This window comes from Vigna radiata, unplaced genomic scaffold, assembly GCF_000741045.1.
Source record: "Vigna radiata var. radiata cultivar VC1973A unplaced genomic scaffold, Vradiata_ver6 scaffold_289, whole genome shotgun sequence".
In the NCBI taxonomy this organism is placed as follows: Eukaryota; Viridiplantae; Streptophyta; class Magnoliopsida; order Fabales; family Fabaceae; genus Vigna; species Vigna radiata.
In genome coordinates, this window is record NW_014542227.1 from 220,621 (window position 1) to 243,822 (window position 23,202).

Sequence of the window (23,202 nt, forward strand, 5' to 3'; positions counted from 1 at the left end):
ATATGATAATCGATTACAACATGTTCATAATCGATTGTATCAGTAAAAATTACAATATTAATTATTTTCCTACTACATTCAAGATACTACAAGTTGCTTTTAAATATTCTCTTATTACAAACAAAGATTACAATTTGCAGCATCATCGAAACTTGTCTTCAGGTTTTACCAATAGCCCTTTATTGGTAACATATGGGAGAATCCAAACGTTCAGTTAAAATTAAAGCTAGAGTAGAAGGCTCAATTTGTGCAGCTTACTTGCACAAAGAGACAACGTATTTTTGTTCACATTATTTCAAAAACTTCATGTTGTCCCCCACTAATGTCAGAAACGAAATGCAATGGCAAGCTGAACCTCGTCAAGGTTCATTATCAGTTTTTCTACAATCAGGCTGTCATGCGGGCAAAGAATTCACTCATTGGTTAACTGATGCTCAATTCAACTCTGCTTATGTCCATGTCTTAATCAATTGCAGGGAAGTTAAGTCATACCTTGAGTATGTCATCATCCAACTCTTACCTTTGCAATGGTTAAATCATTATACATTAATTCATTTCATTTGTACCAGCTCATTTCTTGTGGTTGAGTAAGTCGCAGAAGGAAATGCTTATGCTAGAATACACTCAGAGTTTCCCCAAGGGTTCAGAAATCACGTCCATACTTTTTCCTATGTTTTAAGCAAGGTTAATTTGACTCTTACTTTAAAATTTTTTTGGTATCTTTGTAGGTTTTTAATGAGGCATTAACTCCCATGGTTGAAGAGTTAAGACATCTCTCCAATTGGCCAATGAGATGTGTGAAAGAATGGCACACTTACTTCATCAATGGTTACAAATTCCATATACATGAATGGTCTAAAGGAAAGGAAACAACAAATTGAGGTGTGTACGTCAATGGCCTTACAGAGGGTTGTTATGATCATTTCTACGACATCATTCATAAAATATATGAGCTAGAGTACAACAACGCTACTTCTCCAAACAGAGTAGTACTTTTTACTATGAATGGTTTGATCCTTCTAGATCTGGTACTAGAATGGATCCTAGGTTTAACATTGTCGAACTCCACTTGAGAAACAGATATATACCATTTGATCCTTTCATTCTACCAACTAATGTCAGACATGTTTATTATGTGCCTGATAACGGTCTAAAAACCGTTATTTTCATACTTAAATTTGATATTAAAACACACCCTTTATGACTTAGAATGAACTTAAAATCAAGTAAAACACTTAGTTGAGTCATAAGAGAGTCAAAAGTCGGTTTTAGAGATATTGTGCTTGTTTTTACATTATTTTGCAGGGTTTTATGGTGAATTGAAGATGAAAGTGAAGTAAGGTGGATTTAGACCCGTGAAAGAAGAAGAAAAAGGATAAAAAGAAGGGTCAAGAAAGCCGCTGAGCGCCAGAATGGACCGCTGAGCGTTCAGAGCGATTAGAGGGAAACCGCTCAGTGGTAAAACTGACCACTGAGCGGTCCAAGCGGCTAGAGGGAAACCACTGAGCGGTGAACTTAGGCGCCTGGGCGGTTGTCTGTTTTTATTAGCTAGATTATGTAATCTTTTTGTTATCTTTTTGGGCTTATATATAGCCCCAGTGCGAATCAAAACACATTCTTTTGGCAAAGAGAAACGTCCAGAGCTATTCCACACACCTTGGAGGAGGTTCCTTGGATGCTTAGGCTCCAATCTACCAAGTTTAGGGTTATTTCTTCCATTCTTTCATCATATTTCATCTAGTTTCACCATGATTATAGNATTTCTTCCATTCTTTCATCATATTTCATCTAGTTTCACCATGATTATAGTGAACTAAACCCTAGGTTGCTGGGGAACAATGTAATTTTTTTAAACTCTCATATATCCAAATTCTTATTTATTTTATATGCTTGCATATGCTTGATTTATCAATTGTTGGATTCTTCACCTTTGCTTAATGCTTTTATCGTTTAAATCATTCGGTAAATGTTGTTTGTCTTTATTGATACGGGGATGTACAATAATGTCATGAAATGGTGTTGAATTCCTTGATTATGTTAATACCGCCTAGGGATAGGGGTAGGACGATCAATTGTATTTCGCTTCCGATTATCATGCATTATTAATTGCTAGGGGAGGCTAGGGATAACATTTTTATGTTTAAAGATTTTCTTATTTGAAATGAGTTTTATTTCTTTATATACAGGTTTATTCCATCCAGGGTTGCTTCTCAGGCCATCACACGATCAATCAAGCACCAATATTTGACTCCATGGCCTACTTGGGGAGCAATACCTAAAGACGACAAAAAGTCATTCTGGGAGCGTTTTAAGGTAAACATCTTTAAAGTAATTGTCATTCTTATTTTACTATGTTCATTGATCAATGTTTGTTTTGTTTATCAATGTACAGATGAAGGTGTAGTGGAAACCTTAACATGAAACACAAATACATAGAAATTTCCACATGAAAGCATCTCATCGTCTCTTAGAGATGTTTAGGGATGCCCGCATTGCAGGGGAGCACCCTTACTGGTTGGGCGAGTGCATTTGGAACTCTTTGCTTACTCATTGGAATTCAGCTGAGTTTCGCAACAAGTGTGCTACAGCCCAGAGGAACAGAGCGTCTGAAAAGGGTGGCGCCCTACATACTGGCGGGTTGATCACAGTTCATGAGCATGTCATTCGTATGGTAAACTTTCTTTACTTTTATGTTTCTGTCATATATAACTTATGTATTTTCGATTTCATATACACTTCTAACTTTATGTTACAGGCACAAGCTCTAGGACGGGCGATCCATGTTGATGAGGTCTTTGCACAAACCCATGTTCGGAAGGACACCAATGAATTCGTTGATGAAAGATCTTGGAAGACTCATGTAAGCAAATAACACTACTACTATTAGTAATCTTTCATTATGTTATTGTATCATTTCCTAACATTGCTTTTAATGTTTGAACAGGAAGAATTTTCTACGAGACTTTCACAAGTAAGATCCGAATATGGGTCAACTCCTACACCGGATGATGCGAGTAATGCAGATGACGACATTTGTAGGACACAGTGTGGGTCGATGTCGTTGGTGGGAAGAAAAAGGGACGAGTGTACGATGCAGGACAACTTGCTGCAAACTATACAACATCGAGAGGAGGTACATTGAAGCACCAATCTTCTTCTTTTTCCACCACTTCTACTGACGAGGCCATCGACCGCTTGACACAGTAACTACAACAGCGTGACCAAGAAAACCGTGAATTGAGAGAAGAATACAAGGACTTGAGAAACGATTTTACAAACTTCAAGTCCCTGGTCATGAGAGCGTTGCCTCAAGCTTCAAACACGCCTTCCACCGTCCCTCCGACCCAACCACGACTCTCCCCATCACCTGTTGTCCCTCAGCAACACAGATCAGTCCATCCCAGATCAGTCTAGCCTAGATCAGTCCAGCCTACATCAGTCCAGCCCACACCAGTCCAGCCATCTATAGAGGAGCAAGATGATGAAGATCATTTTGATGACTATGTCCATTTTTAGTTTTATTTTGTTATTGATCATAGTTGTCAGAACATAGTGATGTTAATACATTTGGATGTTAGTACATTATGATTTTGCTACATTATTTTTGCTTAGAAATAGATGATATTGCTACATTGTGATATTGTTAGAACATAATGGATGTTAGTACATTATGATATTGTTAGTATATTATGATTTTAAATCAATGATTGGATGATTTTGGGATGCACAATATGCAGGTTTGTTTGTGGTTTGAAATTGTTATGCATGTTTGTCTGTGTTGTGAAAATTTTATGCAGGTATGTGTGGTTGTATAAGAAATACACACATGACACATTTTTTATTGGATATAACCGAAGGCTTTACCAAAGGATTTTGTCCTTTGATAATTACCGAAGGCTTCTACCCTTCGGTAATTACCGAAGGCTTTTGCCTTTCGGTAATTACCGAAGGCTTGTGCCCCTCGGTAATTACCGAAGACTTGTGCCCCGTCAGTAATTTTTAACGACAAACATTTTACCGAGAGATTCTAGCCTTTGGTAATGACCTTCATTACTATGATATGGACATATTATTGTATTTATACTTTGTATTATATTAAAAGGAAAACTTAAAAGTTTATTTAGTCACACCAAATACACATGTGACAACTTAATATAAAATTTATCCATCTCTATATAAACATGTATATAATCATGTGTAATCATTAAGTGAATATAGAAAGAAGAGATATAAGAGGGTGAAAAAAAAATTAAATTACATATAAAAAAGTTTTGTCATTCATTACCTCAATCTATAGGTTAGCGTTGTGGTCTTATTATTCCAACGCATCTAGTAGGACGAAACCTAGTATAATATAAACCATATAATTAGTTTTCTATAGGCAATAAAAAATATATCAATGAATTGTGTAAAGTATATTTTCTCATTACACATCTTAACTGTAGACAATTAACAGTTTCAGAGTTGCACATGAAGAGAATGAATCAAGTGGTTTTGTTCCTCTTATACGTTTTGTGTCCAATATTCCTATATGGCTATTTAGACCCAGATTTTCATAAATAATATACCTCTTGCTTGACCCATGTATGAAGAAATGTAAAATATTATCCCAAAATAATATCAAATAATTGGGATGACAAAAAAATCTACAGAATATTTATGAATAAAATCTGTGACAGATAATTATTATCCACATATATTTATTATCTGCAGATAACGAATACCCGCTTCTAAACGAGTCGGATGGGGTAATAAACTATCCACCTTGTAGGTACTCGCTACCTACAAAAAATAATAAAAAAATATTAATTTTTATTTTTTAAAATTAAATTTAATTAAAATAAAATTAATTTATATCATATTAAGTTAAATTTAATTAAAATTAAAATTAAATTTGTATTTGACTTACTTTATATTATATTATAAATATATTTTTTATAATTTTATTTAAAAATTATAAAATATATTTTTTTAATTTTTTCGGATATCCGTGAATATTCGTCAATATTTTAAAACCCACATATATTTTCTAAACAGATACTCGTAAAAATAGTGAACAAGTTGAGGATGAAAATTTTTTTACAGAATAAACGTTATCCGTATCCCACTCAACATGTTATTATTCCTACCATAATCCATTATCAGTGAAACTAAAGAGCGTAATCTACTAACAAAAAGACTTAGTACATGGGCTAACAAATATGGAATAACTTCTAAGACTGAAATGTGTGTATATTAACGAGGGATACTTTTAAGTGTCTACAAAATGTTGTTTTTATTTAAAGTAGCTATTCTATAATGTAAAATTCATAAATAACATACTTTCAATTATGGAAGCACATTCTCAATTAAGTAAAGATAATAAATTCAAGACTAAACCAATTTTAATTTTAAACTTATCTCGTTTCAAGTTTCGTATTTATGATTTAAGTGAAAACATTTAAAAATGTAATATGACACTTCAACTTCAACTTTAGATAAAAAAAAAGTCATAATAAGAAAAACTTTAAATATTTTAATTTCAAATTCTTTAATTATTTTTAACCAATATTTTATTTTATTTTACTTTTAATATTTTGATCTTTTTTCAAATGTAAAACTAAGTTAATATAAATAGTTTCATGCAGTTTTTTTTTTTACTATAAAATATATCTTTTTATTATATGAAAAAAAATAAAATTGATTTCTTTCTTTAACTTTCATTGTCTTCTTCTCCCTTTTCTTTTCCAATATTTCCGATGGCCTCCAAAAATTAATAAAGTTATGTATTTAAGTTTAATTATAAAATAAATAAGTATAAATAGACTCTTTTTTTTTTTTTTAAGTGATGAAGTGATGTAATTATAATTTTCAAAATTCCATACAAAGACCATATATATATGTCGTTTAATTGTTCACTCGTTAGTTCGACCAAATTGAGAATTCTAACTTTGATGTACATAACCAAATTGAGAATTTAAACTATTTGATGTGATAGTGTACTAATAATTCATAAAATGTTAGCTTCCTTTACTCTAAAGCAGAAATGATTAATTTATAAGTAGAATCGAAAAAAGGAATAGAACCCAAAGATCACTAATTTTAAACTTAACCCACTTCCTCTCTTTCCTTTTATATGCAGAGAGAATTGAAAAATAAAATTAATGTTATCTTCTAATTTTCAAAAATAAATACATAATTGATAAAAAAAAGCTAATTAATTTATTTTAAAAATTGAAAAAAAAATTCTTAAAAAGACAAAGTAAAAAAAAAAGAAAAAAAAGATAATCAAAGTAGGTTACTCACTCACCATCAAGAAAGTCTCGCAAGAAATCACATTTTTTATTATCAGCAAATAAATTTCATTAAATGGTTTGAACATCTTTCAATGATAATTAATGATATGAAATGGTTTGAATATTTTTCATTAAATGATATTAATTAATTTTATCATTTTTCGAGAACAGTTATTGAAATTAAATGGTTCACCATAGCAATTTATGGCAAGCTCTTGAATTTTAAAATAATGCATCAAGGACATTAAAATAACATAACCATTATTTCAATAATAATAATAATAATAATAATAATAATAATAATAATAATAATAATAATAATAATAATAATAATTTGTTTGATAAAAACTAAAATCAACTCATTATTTACTTGTTTTTTACATTTTTTTTTCTTTTAAAAATCTTGAAATATAATTCTTATATGCTTATTTATAAGTATTTATTTTATATTTTTTACACTTTTTATAAGACTTTCTTGGAGTTGAATGATGTATTTTTTTTCTTTAATATTTTTAATTAATTGATATGTTTAAAAAGATAATAAATACTCGTAATTAATAACATGTTTTTTTCTTTAAACTTATTAAGAAATGATATATATTATTTTTAATTATATCTTTATTTTTATTTTTATTAAGTGTTATAAATTTTTTTAAGAAAGAAAACTTAAGGATATAATAAATAAATAACTTACTTTAATTTACAGGAAGAAATAAGTGTTTTCCTGTAAAAACTAATAAAACAAAAGAAGTAAATCTTACATCAAAGTATTACATCTAATTAAATAACATTAGATTTTTAAAATAATAACTAATGTTTAATTCAATGATATATATATATATATATATATATATATATATATATATATATATATATATATATATATACTTTTTTTAGAGCATTGAAAGAATAGTTTGTTATTATTTGATTGTCGTTTCAAAATTTAGACAATCTTAATTATTATTTTGCTATATATATATATATTAAAAATATAAAAATTAAAATAGAAAATATTATAAATACTTTATTAAAGAAAAAAGAAATGATATACCTTGATTTCCTAAAAAAAATATATTAAACCACGCATAGAAAAAAAAGGAAGTGAAAAATTACTTTATTTAAAAAAAACAAAAGTATATGTGCATGTGTGAATATCATTGTCTATTAAATGTGTTGATTTTCTTCAACTTTAATCAATGAAAAATTATATTTTAATACCAATTTTTGATACCATTTTGATACTGCACACGTGTCAAAATATGATTAAACGATTTCAAATTAAAAAAAAAATTGATATTTGAAAGAAAAAAACCATAATTTTTCTTTTAATTTGAAATCGTCCAACCACATTTTGACACATCCAATTATATTTTGACACATGTTATACTGTGAAAATGGTGTTAAAATATATTTTCCAACCAGTATAGCTGGTTCTATAAAAGCTGCTCCCAAGTGAGTCAAATCCTCACAATTTGAAAAGTATCAATCAGAAAACCACCTTCTATCTCCTCCAATGGCTTCATTAGGTTGGCAACAAGAGAATGAAGAAGAAGATGAGCTCATTTCCTCTCTCCCTAAAGAGAGGGGTTGGTCTTTTCCCTATGTCTATCTATTTGAACACTTTTGGTGTCCATCACCTCTCATCAAAGAAAGAAACATTTTTCAAAAGCATTTTCAAGCAAAACAAAGTGACGTTCTTGTTGCAAGCTTTCCAAAATCTGGCACAACATGGTTGAAAGCCCTTACTTTTGCCATTGTCAACCACAAAAACTTCTCCAAAGAAAACCATCCATTGCTTACCTCTAACCCTCACCAACTTGTGCCTCCCCTTTACACATTTCGTGGTAACATCCATGACCAGATTCTCCAATTATCCAACATGGCTGAACCAAGACTTTTTGGTACTCACATTCCGTTTCCTTCATTACCCAGGTCAATCCTAGAGTCTCATTGCAGAATAATTTACATTTGCAGGAACCCCTTTGACACTTTTATTTCTGCATGGGCTTTCTTTNATAAGATTAAGGTGGAGCNTTTACCGACACTGACAAAGGAGGAAGCTTTTGAAATGTTTTGCAATGGGGTAATTGAGTTCGGTCCATGGTGGAGTCATATGTTAGGTTACTGGAACGAAAGCGTAGCCAGACCAAACACTGTCCTATTCTTGAAGTACGAGGATCTTAAAGAAGATTTGAATTTTCAGGTTAAAAGAGTTGCAGAGTTTTTGGGTTGTCCTTTCACTGAAGAGGAAGAAAGTAATGGAGTGATCGAGAGCATAGCCAAGCTGTGTAGCTTTGAGGAGATGAAGGATATGGAAGTCAACAAATCTGGAACCATAAATTTTGAAATCAAAAGGTTTGAAAATAAGTTGTTTTTCAGAAAGGCAGAAATAGGAGATTGGGTAAATCATTTTTCCCCTTCTATGGTGGAAAAATTATCCAAAATCATTGAAGAAAAATTTAGTGGCTCAGGTCTTTCATTTAAAATGCATTCTTAAAACTACTGTTTTACATGGCTTTGGATTATGTGGTACAAATGTTATTGTGACTTTTTATTTTGTCAAAAAAATAAAAGAGGTATCATAAGTTGTAATGTAAAGTCAAGTGATTTACCTTTGCAGCTTCCTTCTAAAATAGTTGTATGGAGTTAAATTTTAAGGAAAAGAGGTTCTCTTTTAGGATTTTTAGATCTGTATGAATGATCTATTTGTCTTTTTTTTTTTTTCAGTTCTTACGTAAGTTGTTGGATTCTTTTTAGTATGTTTCAATTATTGAACAAGTTTTAATAATAATAATAATAATAATAATCATTATTATTGTAATAATATGTTATGTAAATTAAAATTATATTTTTAAATCATTTAAAGAAATTTGTTTCCATTATCATTAAGATCGATATAATGGACCCTGATTTATAGGGAAGTTGCCGATTTTAACTCGCTGCTAGTTCTCTTCCTCATCTCATCTAGTCTGTCAAAAGATAAATAAGGTGAATTCACTGTCTTTTCTTCTAAAATTTCAAATTAAAATAATTTTTTTTAAAGATTAACTTTTGTTTATATTATATTTCCGATACAAATATGTAATAAACGTTGTTATTTAAATTATTAATATTTACAAATTAAATTTCAATAATTAATTATAATAGAATAATTACATATAAATATAACAACTAATTCAATTTATCTAATTAAAGACATTAATTAATTAATTAAAACTTTAAAAAATGTTTATGTCATATCCATTAAATTCCTCATCAAGTGGGATCCATGTGGCAGTGGTGAGTGTCACGTTCATTAATTTCTCTGTTCGGTGGGATCCGTGTGGTAAAGAAAGAGAATGTGTAATTCCGAAAGTGCAAGACAGGTGGCAGGTAGAGAGTGGACTGATCGGTTTTTGTAGGTAGTATTTAAAGTGTAATTTTAAAAATTGGTGTCACTTCTTTGCATGCAACCTTCATCTTCAACCTTCAGAATTTCGTTTTCTCCACCTTCTCTCTAAAATTCCCCAACTTCTCTCTAAGGTTTCTCATCCTTTTCTTTCTCCGATCATCAATCAGCTTCTGATTAAGCCTTCCCGGTGACAAGCTCTTTCAGTTGCATCGATCAGTTTTCAATTTGAGCCGGTAAGATCAGATTCTCTTTGTCATTTGAAATTTCTTCGTCTTTTATACATGCAAGTACCTTTTCAGCTTGCATGTGTTCATCAATTCACTCTCTGAATCCGTTTTTGTGTATTTGATTCTATGGTGGATGGTTTTCACCGATCAGACTTTTGATTTGAAAGCCATAGAAGTAGTTGCAGTGGAAGCTTAAAAGTTAGTTGGATTTAGAGGTAAGGGAAGCTTGTAATTTAATTATGATTTCGTTTCTTTGAATGTTGTATGCTGGAATGATGTTACATCGATGAATTGGTTGATTTTGTGATATTGCATGTTTGATTGTACACGTGTTTTTGATTGAAAAATGAATAAGAATTGGGTAGCAATAGGGTTAAGTCGAAACTCTGTAGGATTTTGTAATTTGACTGAGGGTCATGTATATGACCATTTTGTGTTTCCCTAGGACGTTCAGTCTTGACTGAATTCTCTTCTGTAGGGGATTTCAGTTGATGACCAATTGGTCTTTTAAAGGTTATATTGATTTTATTAGTTAGTTTAGTCAAGGTATTCAAAACAAGTTAGGTAAGTTTTATTATCGAATTTTACAATACATGTTATCTGCCTAAAGTGTTCAGCCTTATATTAATAATATTTATTTTAATGAGTGGTCGGTGTTGTACTGACACTCAGTCCTTGGAGTGCTCGGTCATAGACTAGCATTCGTTCCTTAAAGTGCTCGGTCTTAGACTAGTACTTAATCTTTGAAGTATTCGGTTTTACTCTAATAATATTTCTTTAAAAGAGTGTTCGGTCTTGTACTGACACTCGATCTCTTGAAGAGCGTTCGGTCTGTGCTAACGCTCGGTCTTTTGAAGAGAACTTCATTCTATGATTAAGTGTTCGGCCAAAGATCTAAGTGTTCGGCCAAAGTTCTAAAGTATTCTGCTTTAATTGAAGTTATCCTGTTGTTGACCGTTTGGTCATAATTTCTAAGATGAGAATGCTCTTATAGTAATACTTTCTTTAAGGATTTTCCATGAATGTGATTTTGATATACGGTTCGATTTGATTATATTGTTGGAGAAAGATGATGTATATGAAATGAATATTTTGAATGTTTTAAGAGAATTCCAAGGAGGAATGTCTCATGATCGATTTCGAATGGTAAAGTATGAACATGGCTAAGTTAAGCTATCGTTTATCTTGATATTCCGTGATTACTCTACCTCATGAAGAGGAGGGTAACTCATGCGTGGGAATGGCAGAAGGTCCTTTAGCCTCAGGGTATTTTTATGCCGAGGTAGCTTCACTGGACTAACCTCGGGTGGCGGTTGTTAAGGGCATCCCAGTCAGGTTCCACCCGGGTGCACAAACGTCGTAACTACATAGTTCATACAGTCCGGATAATGTCAAAGTGGTTGATTATAATGATTTATATGTTCGGTTTTATTATATGAAATGCTTTGTGTAATGATTGTATGATTGGATATGTCATTTCGTCCATACACTGTTATGTTTAAATCATATGTTTAAATGAATTAATTAAATTACATAAGCTTACCCTACTCTTTCTGTTGTCTATTTTGTCTACCGTTCGGTCGTTCTCTTCATTGCAATGATCATCCAATGGATGTGAACATAAGGTGATATTGAAGATTCATTGGAAGAAGCTTTGCAAACCGATCAACCTGAAGATAGTGTAGAACCCTCTGGTCAATAGGTTGTGGATAGTTTAATTGTGTAGATAATCGTTCGGTTTATATAGTGTTTTGTAAAGTCGTTCGATAAAATGTTCATTTTGAAGCACCGTTCGGTGTTAAGTTGAACCTATGACCGTTCGGTCTAAGTGTGAAAATTGTATCAAACTTCTAGTTCTTGTACAGTTTTAGCTCTTATGAGTATTTTGTATCGTATGCTTAGCTTTATTTCTACTGTTCTATGATATTGTTACCGATAAATCTCGAATACATGTATAGTTTCAATCTATAATTATTGGGATGTTACATTAATGGTATCAAAGCAGTTTTATCCTTAGAACGCCTGTAGGTTATGAGTATACTCAAACGTTCGGTTAGATAATGTTCTTATCTCCTCTAAACTAAATTGATGGATCTTTCTTTCTATTAACTACAGAAGACGGCTCCTCGACCTCCTTCTCAACCTACCGATAAGGATACGTCGAGCAACAATCTACTGGAGTCGGTTATAGCGACGCTTCAACAACAAAACGCCACCCAAACGCAACAAAACACGATTGCTTTGGAAAGTATGGAGGCTGCCCGAGCATCAACAAAAGCAACACAGAGACAAATGATGGAAATGATGACAACTAGAATGCAAACGGTTGGGCCGTCCGGTTCTACTGTAAACGTGCAGACCGAATGGAGCTTGGAGAGCTTTCTTCAACACCGTCCACCAAATTTGATGGAAAATGCAGTGCTGATGAGGCCGACCATTGGTTAAGAGATATGGAAAAGATTTATAATGCCAAGAGATGCCCGAATGATAATAGGTTGGCATACACAGAGTATCAATTGACTGGAGAGGCCAGTCATTGGTGGAGCGCTATGTGGATGTTATTGGAAGACGATCATACTCCTATTACATGGGAGGTATTTAAAGATAAATTTTATGAAGAATACTTTCCTAATAGCATGCGGTTCGCTAAGGAAGTGGAATTCCTCCAGCTAGTTCAAGGAGGGATGACCGTGTCTGAATATACCAACCGATTCAAGCATCTTGTTAGGTTCTATACAATGGGAATCAATGAAGAGTGGTAGTGCAGGAAATACGAGAATGTACTAAAGCCAGATCTCAAAGTGATGATCTCGAATTTATGCATCAAGTCTTTTCTAGTCATGGTGGAAAGAGCTAAGGTGCTAGAGAGGAATATGTTAGAAGTCGAACGACAGAAGAAACAAAAACATACTGTTAGAGGACCAATTCCAACCAGGAGTGGTCTTAGTGTGAGGAGAACACCTTACTCTCGGCCTCTTTCATCAGGATCTGGTTCCTTCTCTCAAGCATCAGTTTCAGCCGGGGCCGGTCAGGGCAACAAGGATCGGTCACTTGCTTCAACTGCGGAGGACCACATTATAGGTCTTCACATCCTTAACTGGGAAGATCCAAGTATTGTACTAGGTGTGGGAGAAATGGACACTCGGATAACGAGTGTAACATGAGAGGAAGAGTAGTTTCAAGACCCCCTATTGCTCGAAGATCTTCTGGCGGACGGGATCAAGCAATGGGCTGAGTATATGCATTGACAGGAGTTGAAGTAGCTAGTTTAGGTAACTTAATCACCAGCACTTGCTTATTGTATGGACTTCCTTGTTGTGTGCTGTTTGATTCGGGGGCAACACATTCCTTCATCTCGAAGGCATGCGTTGATAAATTGGGTTTGACCAAGAGTGAGATGCAACTTGATTTGGTGGTGTCAAGCCCAGCAGCTGGTGAGGTTAGGACGTCTACTGTATACATTAGATGTCCTATTATGGTAGAAGGGTACAAATTTAAGGTTAATCTCATTTGCTTACCTCTTCAAGGCTTAGAGGTAATTCTAGGAATGGATTGGTTAATTACCAATCACATTCTTATTGATTGCGGGAAGAAGAAGTTAATTTTCCCGAGTGAAGAAGAGAAGTTATCGTTAACGCTCGGTCAAGTGAGAGAGGATATCATTGAAGGTGCTATGTGTTTTCTAATACTTTCTTACTTGGATGCGATTGAAGGGGGAAAAGGCTTAAACCGTTCGGTACAGGAGGAGTCAGTCAGAAACCGTTCGGTCATTGATGAATTCCTGGATGTTTTTCCAGAAGAGGTGTCTGGATTACCTCCCCCAAGAGAAGTCAAATTCTCTATTGATCTAGTTTTAGGAGCTGGACTAGTATCAATCGCTCCTTACCGAATGTCTCTCGCCGAACTATCTGAACTCAAGAAGCAGATTGAAGAGTTAATGGAAAAGAAATTCATCCGGCCAAGTGCTTCACCTTGGGGTGTGCCAGTATTATTGGTTAAGAAGAAGGATGACATCTCTCAGCTTTGTGTGGATTATAGGCAGCTCAACAAATTGACAATCAAGAATAAGTACCCATTGCCAAGAATTGATGATTTGTTGGATCAATTGCATGGGACTACTGTGTTCTCCAAGATAGAGTTGAGATCAGGTTATCATCAAATTCTAGTCAAAGAAGGAGAGGTTCAGAACACTGCATTCAGGTCTTGGTACAACCACTACGAGTATGTAGTAATGCCATTCGGTGTTACTAATGCTCCAACAATATTCATGGACTACATGAACCATATCTTTAGACCCTTCCTGGACAAGTTTGTGGTGGTCTTTATTGATGATATCCTCGTCTACTCCATGAGCCGTGAGGAGCATGAAGAACACTTGAGGATAGTGCTCGGTGTGTTAAGAGAAAAACAACTATATGCAAAGCTATCCAAGTGTGAATTCTGGATGAAGGAAGTATAATTTTTGGGGCATGTGATATCAGCTGGAGGTATTGAAGTGGACCCAGCCAAAGTTCAGGCAGTGCTTCAGTGGGAGACACCCCATTCGGTCACTGAAGTGAGAAGTTTTGTGGGGTTGACAGGCTACTATAGACGGTTTTTTGAAGGATTTTCTAAGATAGTGGCGCCGTTAACTCAACTAATGAGAAAGGATCAACCGTTCGTCTGGACCGATCAATGCGAATCAAGCTTTCAAGAATTAAAGCAAAAGCTGACTAGTGCCCTAGTGCTTGTGATTCCTGATGTCAGCAAGCCGTTTGAAGTTTTATGTGACACATCGTATCAAGGATTGGGCTGTGTTGTAGGAAGGGATGGTGGTAGCTTATGCCTCTCGGCAATTGAAGGTACACGAGAAAAACTACCCCACACATGACTTAGAGCTAGCTGCAGTGGTTTTCGCTCTAAAAATCTGGAGGCATTATCTTTATGGTGCTCGGTTCCAAGTGTTCAGTGACCACAAAAGCCTCAAATATTTGTTTGACCAGAAGGAGTTGAATATGAGGCAAAGAAGGTGGATGAAATTCTTGAAGGACTATGAGTTCGAACTACAATTCCATCCTGGAAAGGCCAATGTTGTAGTTGACGCTTTGAGCAGAAAGGTTGTTCATATCTCAACAATATTGGTCTGAGAATTGAACTTAGTTGAGAGTTTTAGGAACTTAAGATTGAATTGTGAGCTGGAACCGAACGTTATCAAGTGTTGCAATCTTATATTGTCAAGTGATTTGTTTGAACAAATCAAAGGGAAACAAGCAACTGATAAAGAACTACAAAAAGCGAGAGGAACGTCTAGTTCAAAAAAAAAAAGATTTTACTATAGGAACAAACGGTCTCTTAAGATTAAGAGGAAATAGAGAGGTATGGATGTAAAAATTGTGGATTGGAGTTCTAGCCCATAGGAACGATGTAAAGAAAAGTAAATGTCTATATTAAAATGTGGATTGAATTGCTAGCACATCAGATGAAGAAAAAAAAAGAAACCAAGGGTGTAAAGAATGATTTAGGTCCTATGTTGTTTGGAACCATGTTGAGAGGTTGTAAAGAGAAAACAAAGCACTATAGTTAACGTAACATACTAAGTATAAAAGTAAAAAAGAAAAATAGAGAAAATTAGTCCAGCAAGCAAGAAATAGGTCATCATAAAATTTTGAAATATCGAATCAATAAATTTCGTATAATAAATTATAATAATGAATAAAAGTGTTTTGATGTTGTAAATATTATTATATTCATAAAAAAAATAATTTCAATGAAGAAAAATAAATTCCTAAAACATATTTTCAATAAACCCATCATCATATAATAACTTAAATACATACATGCATACACACAAACATAATAATTTTAAAATATAAAAAAACTAAAAGTAAAATGTATTTTATGTATAAGAATTAAAAGTGTAAATTTAATTTATAATCATTAATTAATTAAAGGAATATGTAGTAGATGACAGTCCCATGTGCTTATCTTCAAGGTTTTAAAATTTAATATGATAATTACAGTTTGATCCTATCTTGATATTATAGAAAATTATAAACAAGTATTGCTAAACAGCTGCAATTACTTTCATGAAAAATCCAAAATCTTCTCAAAAACCCTTTTAAAAACTCTATATAATAAAGGTTATTTATATCTAACAAGAGTGAAGGAAAAATAGAAGAATCAAATCCAAAATCATTATACTGAGAATAACACGAAGATGCTATTTACAAGTTTACAACAGCTAGCAATGCAAACTAATCTCTTTTCTAAAACTCTCAAGTAAAATAAATAAAACCATAACAATTTTAAGTGGCTATTGATTTTCTCATTTACATTCATAAGCTGCTATATATTCTCTACAATCTAAAGCATAAAAGGTAAGATAAAAGCAAAGAAAAATCTAAAGTCATGATATGAACTATACCAAATTCTCACTGATAAACCTAAGAATTTGAATCTGGGAAACAGTAAAAAACTAAAAAGAAAGTGAAACAAAAACAAAACTAGAGCAACAGAGTTCATGACACTGCTTGAATCTTCATGTATAGCGTCAATCCATTGCATCAGTTCCTCTGCTTAGCCTCTTATCCTAGGCTTTAACCTGCTACACATGCACCCTTTGTGATAAAATTTCTAGATATTATGAAACCAGAATGAACAAACACTTGTGAGGAAAAGGGGAATGTTACTTGTTCTGTGTAGGATTTGGTCTGCTNGGTGGTATCCTTCTAAGGCTAGCAGCTACCTCANGAACAGTTNGATTTGGTTTTCTAGGTGGTTTTTTTGTAAGGCTAGCTGCTACCACAGGCTTCTGAGATGATTTTTGCTCTTCTCTATGAAAATTTGAATATGAAAGAGAATTGGAAGTTTGTGATATTTTTGAAACTAAGGATGAAGAAGGAAGAACCCTAGCTTGGGACATAATCACCCCAGATGAAAGGATCAATGTCATGGCAAAGATAGCAGCAATCATTGAACTGCATAAGGAATTCATGGTCTTTTTTTCTGACTTGGAGGATGTCTTTCACTAGCTCTATATATGCTTCTTACAATGATAAGAGTGTGTGTATATTTACATATATGGATTAAATATATTATAATAAAGTATTGATTACGTGTATGTGTAACATACTAGTTAGGTTGATGATATATATTAATAGTTTTGTTGGGTAGTGGGTTGGACCAAATTTGAAAATGCAGTGAAGGGTATCATGTGAGAAATCTTTGACTAGTTCATGAGCTTACAAGTCCCAAAGCTAAATCAGCATGAGATTAGGCAGATCGTTGATTATAGGTTTGTGGGGTGCATGTCACGTGATGTGGAACGTGGTTTATTTACAGTTGGTGGGTTGGCAGCTTTGGATTCTACTGTTTCAGAGGTTTACAACTGCAATCAACTGATGAATGTTGCTCAAACCAAGGTGAGGCAAATGGCTTTGGTTTAAAAAGACTGAGTGAAAATCTTAAAAAATTCTACCTCGTGAAGTGAGTCATCAGAAAATACTACACGTTGTATGCAGTCCTAAAAGTGCTCTCTAGAAGAACATCAGCATGGTTAAGTTAAGCCACTCTTGGTTACTTTGCTTGGAGTTTCCTTCCTAAATTTAATTCTTCAATATCTATATTAAAAATTAAGTGAAAATAATGACGAGTAATAAAAAAACTAGGCAAAATTATTTTGAGTTTTGAAAATGACAATTAAATATAAAACTTTAAAATAAAGAAAAGAAGTATTGTTTATGTAGTTTCAAAATTTCACACAATACTTTTTTGAAATTAATGTATTAAATTATTTTATTTCTGAATATTTTAAATGTTACTATTTGATTAAGTATAAAAAAGGATGTAGAATGTTTAAAAAATTGAAAAAAAAAATTGATCCAACTTTATCTTAGGGAGACATAAAAGTCTATCATAATTATATGAATTATGGAAGAGGGAAGAACAAAAAAGTGTCTGCATGCATACATGATGTGTGTATTTGTATGTATGTGCATGTGGGTAAGCGTGTCTTATCAATGTAAACGTACATTTAGAGAGATAAAACTATCCTATGTATAAGCTATGAATTGGTCATGCAAGACCATATAAACACGAGTTTCAATACATTGACACGCTAACGTGGAGGTGACATTCATTTGACACGCTTCACGTCAGCTTTTCTAAACAATAGATGAGGTGTGTTAAAGGGTAAAATGGAAATGGGAATTGAAAAAATTTCGAAAATTGCAGTTGCCTCTTTTCGTTTATGTTCAGAGAGAAAGGAGGTTAGGGTTAAGTTGTGGCATTTGGGTTGTTCGTGAAAGTTCGGGATCTGCGACAGTCGAAGTGGTGGCCGCTGGGATTTGTGGACTATGGAAGTTGTGGCCGGTAGAAGTTGTCGGCAGTGGGATTTAGTGGTGGGTGGTCGAAGTTGTCGCCGCTGGGCATCGTCGCCGTTCGGAGTCGTGGCTGGTTTGAATCGACGGTGCTCCCAATACCGGTGGCCGTGGAGTTGAAGGTTATTCCCTTTTTGCGTCTTTGCTACTTAGGGGATTTAGGGGTTAGTTTTGTTTTGTTTTCGTGTATATTGGTTTTGTTTTCGTGTATATGGTTGGTAATGCATTCTTTTCAAAGGAATACAAAGAAGGGTGCTTTTTTATCCCTGAGTTTTTATTTTAAATGGTTAGATAAAAAATAAGGAATATTCTGGAAATTTTTCATGGTGTGGTTGCTTGAAGTCTTCGATGATTACCTTTTTTCTAGAGAAAAGTATAATATAAATATTGGAATTGCAGTACATGTGTCTCGGAAAGTTATACTATGTGTGCCTGAGAAAGGTAGGGTGATTGGTCTTATATATGCAGACCCCAAATATGGATGTCTGTAGTTATTTTTCACTCTTCTTAGATAGGTGTGGACTACGTGCTGTGCTTGCCACAATGAGGGATTGAGATAGAGATCATGGGCTCAGCTGCTTCAAACTTTCTGTGATTGAATAGCTGTTTAGTCACTNTGATTTTTGATCTTGCAGTTTTCATTTCCATATACACCCTTTTTTTGTTCTTAGAAATGGTAGACCTCATGCATTATGTGTTTATGCTTTTGGATTCACTCCTGCATCTTTCTCNTATTACTTTCACGAGAATGCTACCAGATGCCCTGACATCTTCTTCATTATGGCTTTGCTTCATTCCCAACAGGGAACAAACCTTAGCATATTGAATAATATTTCTTTTTGGAACCGTATCTTCAAACATGAAACAGCAGGTAATCTGTAGCGTTGTTGCTCTTGTTTTTTTTTTTCTCTCTTTAAAGTTCCATACCAACCACAAATAACTAAAGTGGCCTAAATTTTCCACACAAATAACTAAACTGGACAAAACATAGTAACTAAACCATATGTATTTTATAAAGATTGGTTACTGTAATATCAAGGTTGGAGAGCAAACTGAAATCTCAATAACCTTAAATTACAGGATAAGAAAACATAAGTTTTTATTTGTATGTTGTGTTATTGTTGAAATTGATGTCTTCTGCATGATGTTTTATGTTACATGTTGTTGAATTGTAATTGGATTGAAAGAGGGTGGTGTTCTGAACAATCTGATTATATGAATGACTTAAATACTCCACACATACAGTGATGTTTATTGTATTCTTTTAAATGTGTAGGGTATATTGACATGGACACAGAGGTTGATAAAGTGGTAAGTATGGTGTAATTGTTTGATTTTGTTATTCATTGTTTGAATTTGTTGTATTTAATGTACTAAGATTTGGTTTCATCTATTCTTGCAGGATCAAGTTAGAGTTAGACATCGAGTACAAACACAACACATACTTGAACTAAATAGTTCTCTGTCATCATTTCAAAAGGAAAGAATAAAGAACACACCCTTTAAATTTGTAGCTGATTTAGTTAACAATGTCGTCATATCTTGCCCAGTTCTTTTAGAATTAATTAGAAGGTGGGATGTTGTTCATAAAGGTTTTAAGATTAGGGAAAATGTAGTCCCTTTTACAGTTGAGGATGTTTCTTTTTATTTGGGTTTGTCCAATGCCGGTGAAACTATTAATATCGAAAATGATCATGGTGGCATTGCGAATAACTTCTTTAAGGATGAGGACATAACACCTTCAACTATAATGGAAAAGTTGAGGGATAAAAAATTGAAAACCAAAAAAAGTGTTGACAATTATTNTAGGTTGTATCTATTGCTAACATTTGGTGTATTTTACTTCCCTAAGAATACTGAAGTGATCAACAATGTCCCTTTTAGCAAATTGGATAACATTGACAACCTACATATGTATAACTGGGGCAACGCTGTGTATAGTNNGGTAGTAGGNAGTTTGGATCGAGNAGCGGATANATACAACTGTAGGACGTACAAACATGNTATACACATAAGTGGTTGTGCANCAGTGTTACAGGTGTNTTNTTTGAAATCTTTTTGCGCCTGTAANAAAGAAATGTTTATATTTTTGAATAGTTTTATAATCTTATTGAGTACTTTTGCAGTTATGGGTTATGGAACACGTTAGTTTGTATAGAATTGGTGGTAGGAGTATTTTTCCTCCAATTCTTGATTGGGTTATTATTACGGATAAATGGAAAAGATTTAAATCAACTTTTGAACGCACTGAGGTAATTCCATTTAAATGTATATTTGTTATGTCAATTCCTTAATAAGAGTTGTTAATGATGCTGAATTCTGACTTTTTTGAAGATCTTATGGGAGACAACTGAGGAAATGAAGGAAACCCTGCCTTCTGGGGAGAGAAATAATAAGTCTAATAACGACGATGATGACTATGCGAGAGTTGTGGAAGAGCAAAGGCTGTTGAGGACAATGGTGGATAACCATGCAGAACGCATTCTACAATTAGAAAATACCATCAAACGTCTACAAGAAGATGATTTGAATGACATACCACCTTTTAATGATGGTATGGCAGGACGTTCGCCAGTTCAGAAAGGAAGTGAAATAGTCATTAACAATTTTGTGGATGGGGGCATTCATGGATGTTCCAAAAATGAGAACATTGATTTCTCAGCAGTATACAGAACTTGTACTTCAGTGCTTTGTAATGATGGTCCTGAGTAAGTTATACAAGGAACAATGTTTTTGTCTATTTTTATATTTACATCATTTGTGATTAATAATGTGTTTGAATTGATCGTAATCATGAACTTAGTTTTTTTACAGAGTACTTGTAGAAGTGTCAAACAATATGTTGACCAGAGCAGACTTTCAATGCTTGAAACCGCGCGGAAAGATTGATAACATGGTAACTTGATTGTGAAACTTGTATTATAGCAATCAATTCTGTGAGTCTCTAACTTTGATTTATTTTTGGAATAGGTTATGTTGTTTACTACCGGGATGATAGTACATAATGAAATGAAGATGTCAGGATTGATTACTCGATGTTGTTTCAATCCGTTTTTTGCGGTAAGGGTTGTTATTTATTTACTTCCATGACACTGTTTGATTGGTTTGTATATTATTGAATCCAATTTTTTGGTGCCATTATTGTTTGGGATATACGGATATAATTGTATGATAAAATGTTACGGATGCGATTGCTTTAGACAATGGTTATGGAAAGGATGAAGATTCCAAAGAAAAAGCGATCACCGTTGACAATAACAGATTACCACCAGTTCTTCCAACCTCAATCAAGTGCATTAAATGTTTTGTTAACATCTAAATTTGTAAGTAGGTTTGCTCCAACTCATTTGCATTCACTGCCATTATAGATTTATCATACCATGTGTTATTGACTGCATTCATGTTTGTGGTTGGTGTTTTTTTAGTTGTTTGTGCCGACTGTTGGTGACGACCATTGGTGGTGCTATGCTATCAACTGTCAATCAAGGGAACTTTTCATTTTGGATTCCCTTGGTCACAAAAGACGGCCTAGAAAAAAATATGACAAGGTTATGGTAAGACAAAATTGTGTTGTAGTCTTGTTATCTCAAATGAACTTTCCTTTATATTCAGAACATACACAATAGTATTTAATTTGTTGAATATGAAATATTAAGGTTGCAGCTTTACAAGAATTATTCAATATGATCGACATAGATTCAAACATTAAGGAGCAGGAATTGAACGTCATTGAAGAAGAATTGCCTGATCAACCAAATACGTTAGTGCCATTTTGTTTGGGCACTTTATTCGCTTCTATTGTATGACCAGCACTTATTCCTAATATTTGTTTAATGTCTAGGTATGATTGTGGTGTGTTGGTGATTAAATATATGGAATTATGGGACCACATGCCAAAATTTGATGGTAAAAAGATGCCCGATTACATAACGGTTTGTATTTGTTATCTATATGCATATTTCAATATGATTTTTTATAAATGGTTGTTAAGTGTCAAATTTAGCAAGTGCATTGTTATTGCAGGAACAATTACAAGGTCTGCGACAACAAATGGTTTGTGAATGGGAATTACATGAGGACAATGTTCATCGGAGTTCGATCTTGAAGAAATGTGAGATGGTTTAGGCATTCATTAAGTGCTAAAGTACAAAGACATCATTCAGGCCTGCGCTGTTGCGGATGGAATGTGACAAAAAAGGGTGCTAAAGATAGACCTGCTTACAATTTGCAGAAAGACATTATTAGTTACAGTTCAATGTTATTTGTTACTCCTTTTTGTGAACTCAGTTTTGTATAACCTTGTAATTGAAGACTTTTACATACATTCAGTTCAAATTCCAACTTCCATGGTTTTATATTGTAGGTACAGTCATAACTCATACATAGTTAATGACCTATGGATTGAAATTGGAATGAATGACTTTTATTCATGTACAAAACGCCATTGACAGATAACCATATTCCTCTTAAAAGTTAGCCACTTCCTGCACCATAAAATACCATAACTGAGATTTAATTGATACTTTTATTGTTGTCCAAAACTCGTTTATGAAATAACCATATTGAAATGAATTTTTGACCACTTACTGCACATAATAATGTGGTTAGTTGGATTGAATTAAATTACTTCCACTGTTGTACAAAACCCCTATCTGAAATAACCACATCTAACTGAAAAGAAAACCACTTCCTGCACAACACAAATGTGTTCACCTGGTTTCAATTTAATTAGTTTTATACTTGTACAAATTTCATTTAAGAAATAACCACATATCTCTTCAGACATTACCATGTACTACACCAAAAGAAATTTGAATATTTCAAAGGAGTTATATTGTTGGTCAAAATTTATTAGTTAAATTATAGAACACCACTAACTGCAACTAAATGTGGGGTTAGTTGGATTGAATTAAATTACTTCCACTGTTGTACAAAACCCCTATCTGAAATAA

General features: G+C 33.4%; 2 protein-coding genes and 1 long non-coding RNA gene across 3 annotated transcripts; 2 read left to right on the forward strand and 1 right to left on the reverse strand.

Annotated features, from left to right (window-relative positions):
• Window positions 1–2,446: 2,446 nt before the first annotated feature.
• On the forward strand, window positions 2,447–8,772 carry LOC106779506 (cytosolic sulfotransferase 15-like). The gene is made up of 3 exons (XM_022776595.1): window positions 2,447–2,671; window positions 2,756–2,860; window positions 7,756–8,772. The coding sequence occupies exons 1-3, from the start codon at window positions 2,447–2,449 to the stop codon at window positions 8,770–8,772; spliced, it is 1,347 nt and encodes a 448-aa protein (XP_022632316.1).
• Window positions 8,773–16,163: 7,391 nt separating this feature from the next.
• Window positions 16,164–16,915, reverse strand: LOC111240814. Its single transcript, XR_002666401.1, has 2 exons — window positions 16,562–16,915; window positions 16,164–16,473 (listed from the first exon to the last, which is right to left on the reverse strand). It is a non-coding gene; the product is annotated as an uncharacterized LOC111240814 (long non-coding RNA).
• Window positions 16,916–17,107: 192 nt separating this feature from the next.
• On the forward strand, window positions 17,108–22,375 carry LOC106779508. The gene is made up of 13 exons (XM_014667623.1): window positions 17,108–17,293; window positions 18,179–18,326; window positions 19,527–19,561; window positions 19,653–20,288; window positions 20,377–20,502; window positions 20,585–20,958; window positions 21,065–21,146; window positions 21,221–21,310; window positions 21,451–21,573; window positions 21,676–21,804; window positions 21,907–22,010; window positions 22,092–22,182; window positions 22,274–22,375. Exons 1-13 carry the CDS (start codon window positions 17,108–17,110, stop codon window positions 22,373–22,375), a joined length of 2,226 nt encoding a protein of 741 aa, XP_014523109.1.
• Window positions 22,376–23,202: the final 827 nt, after the last annotated feature.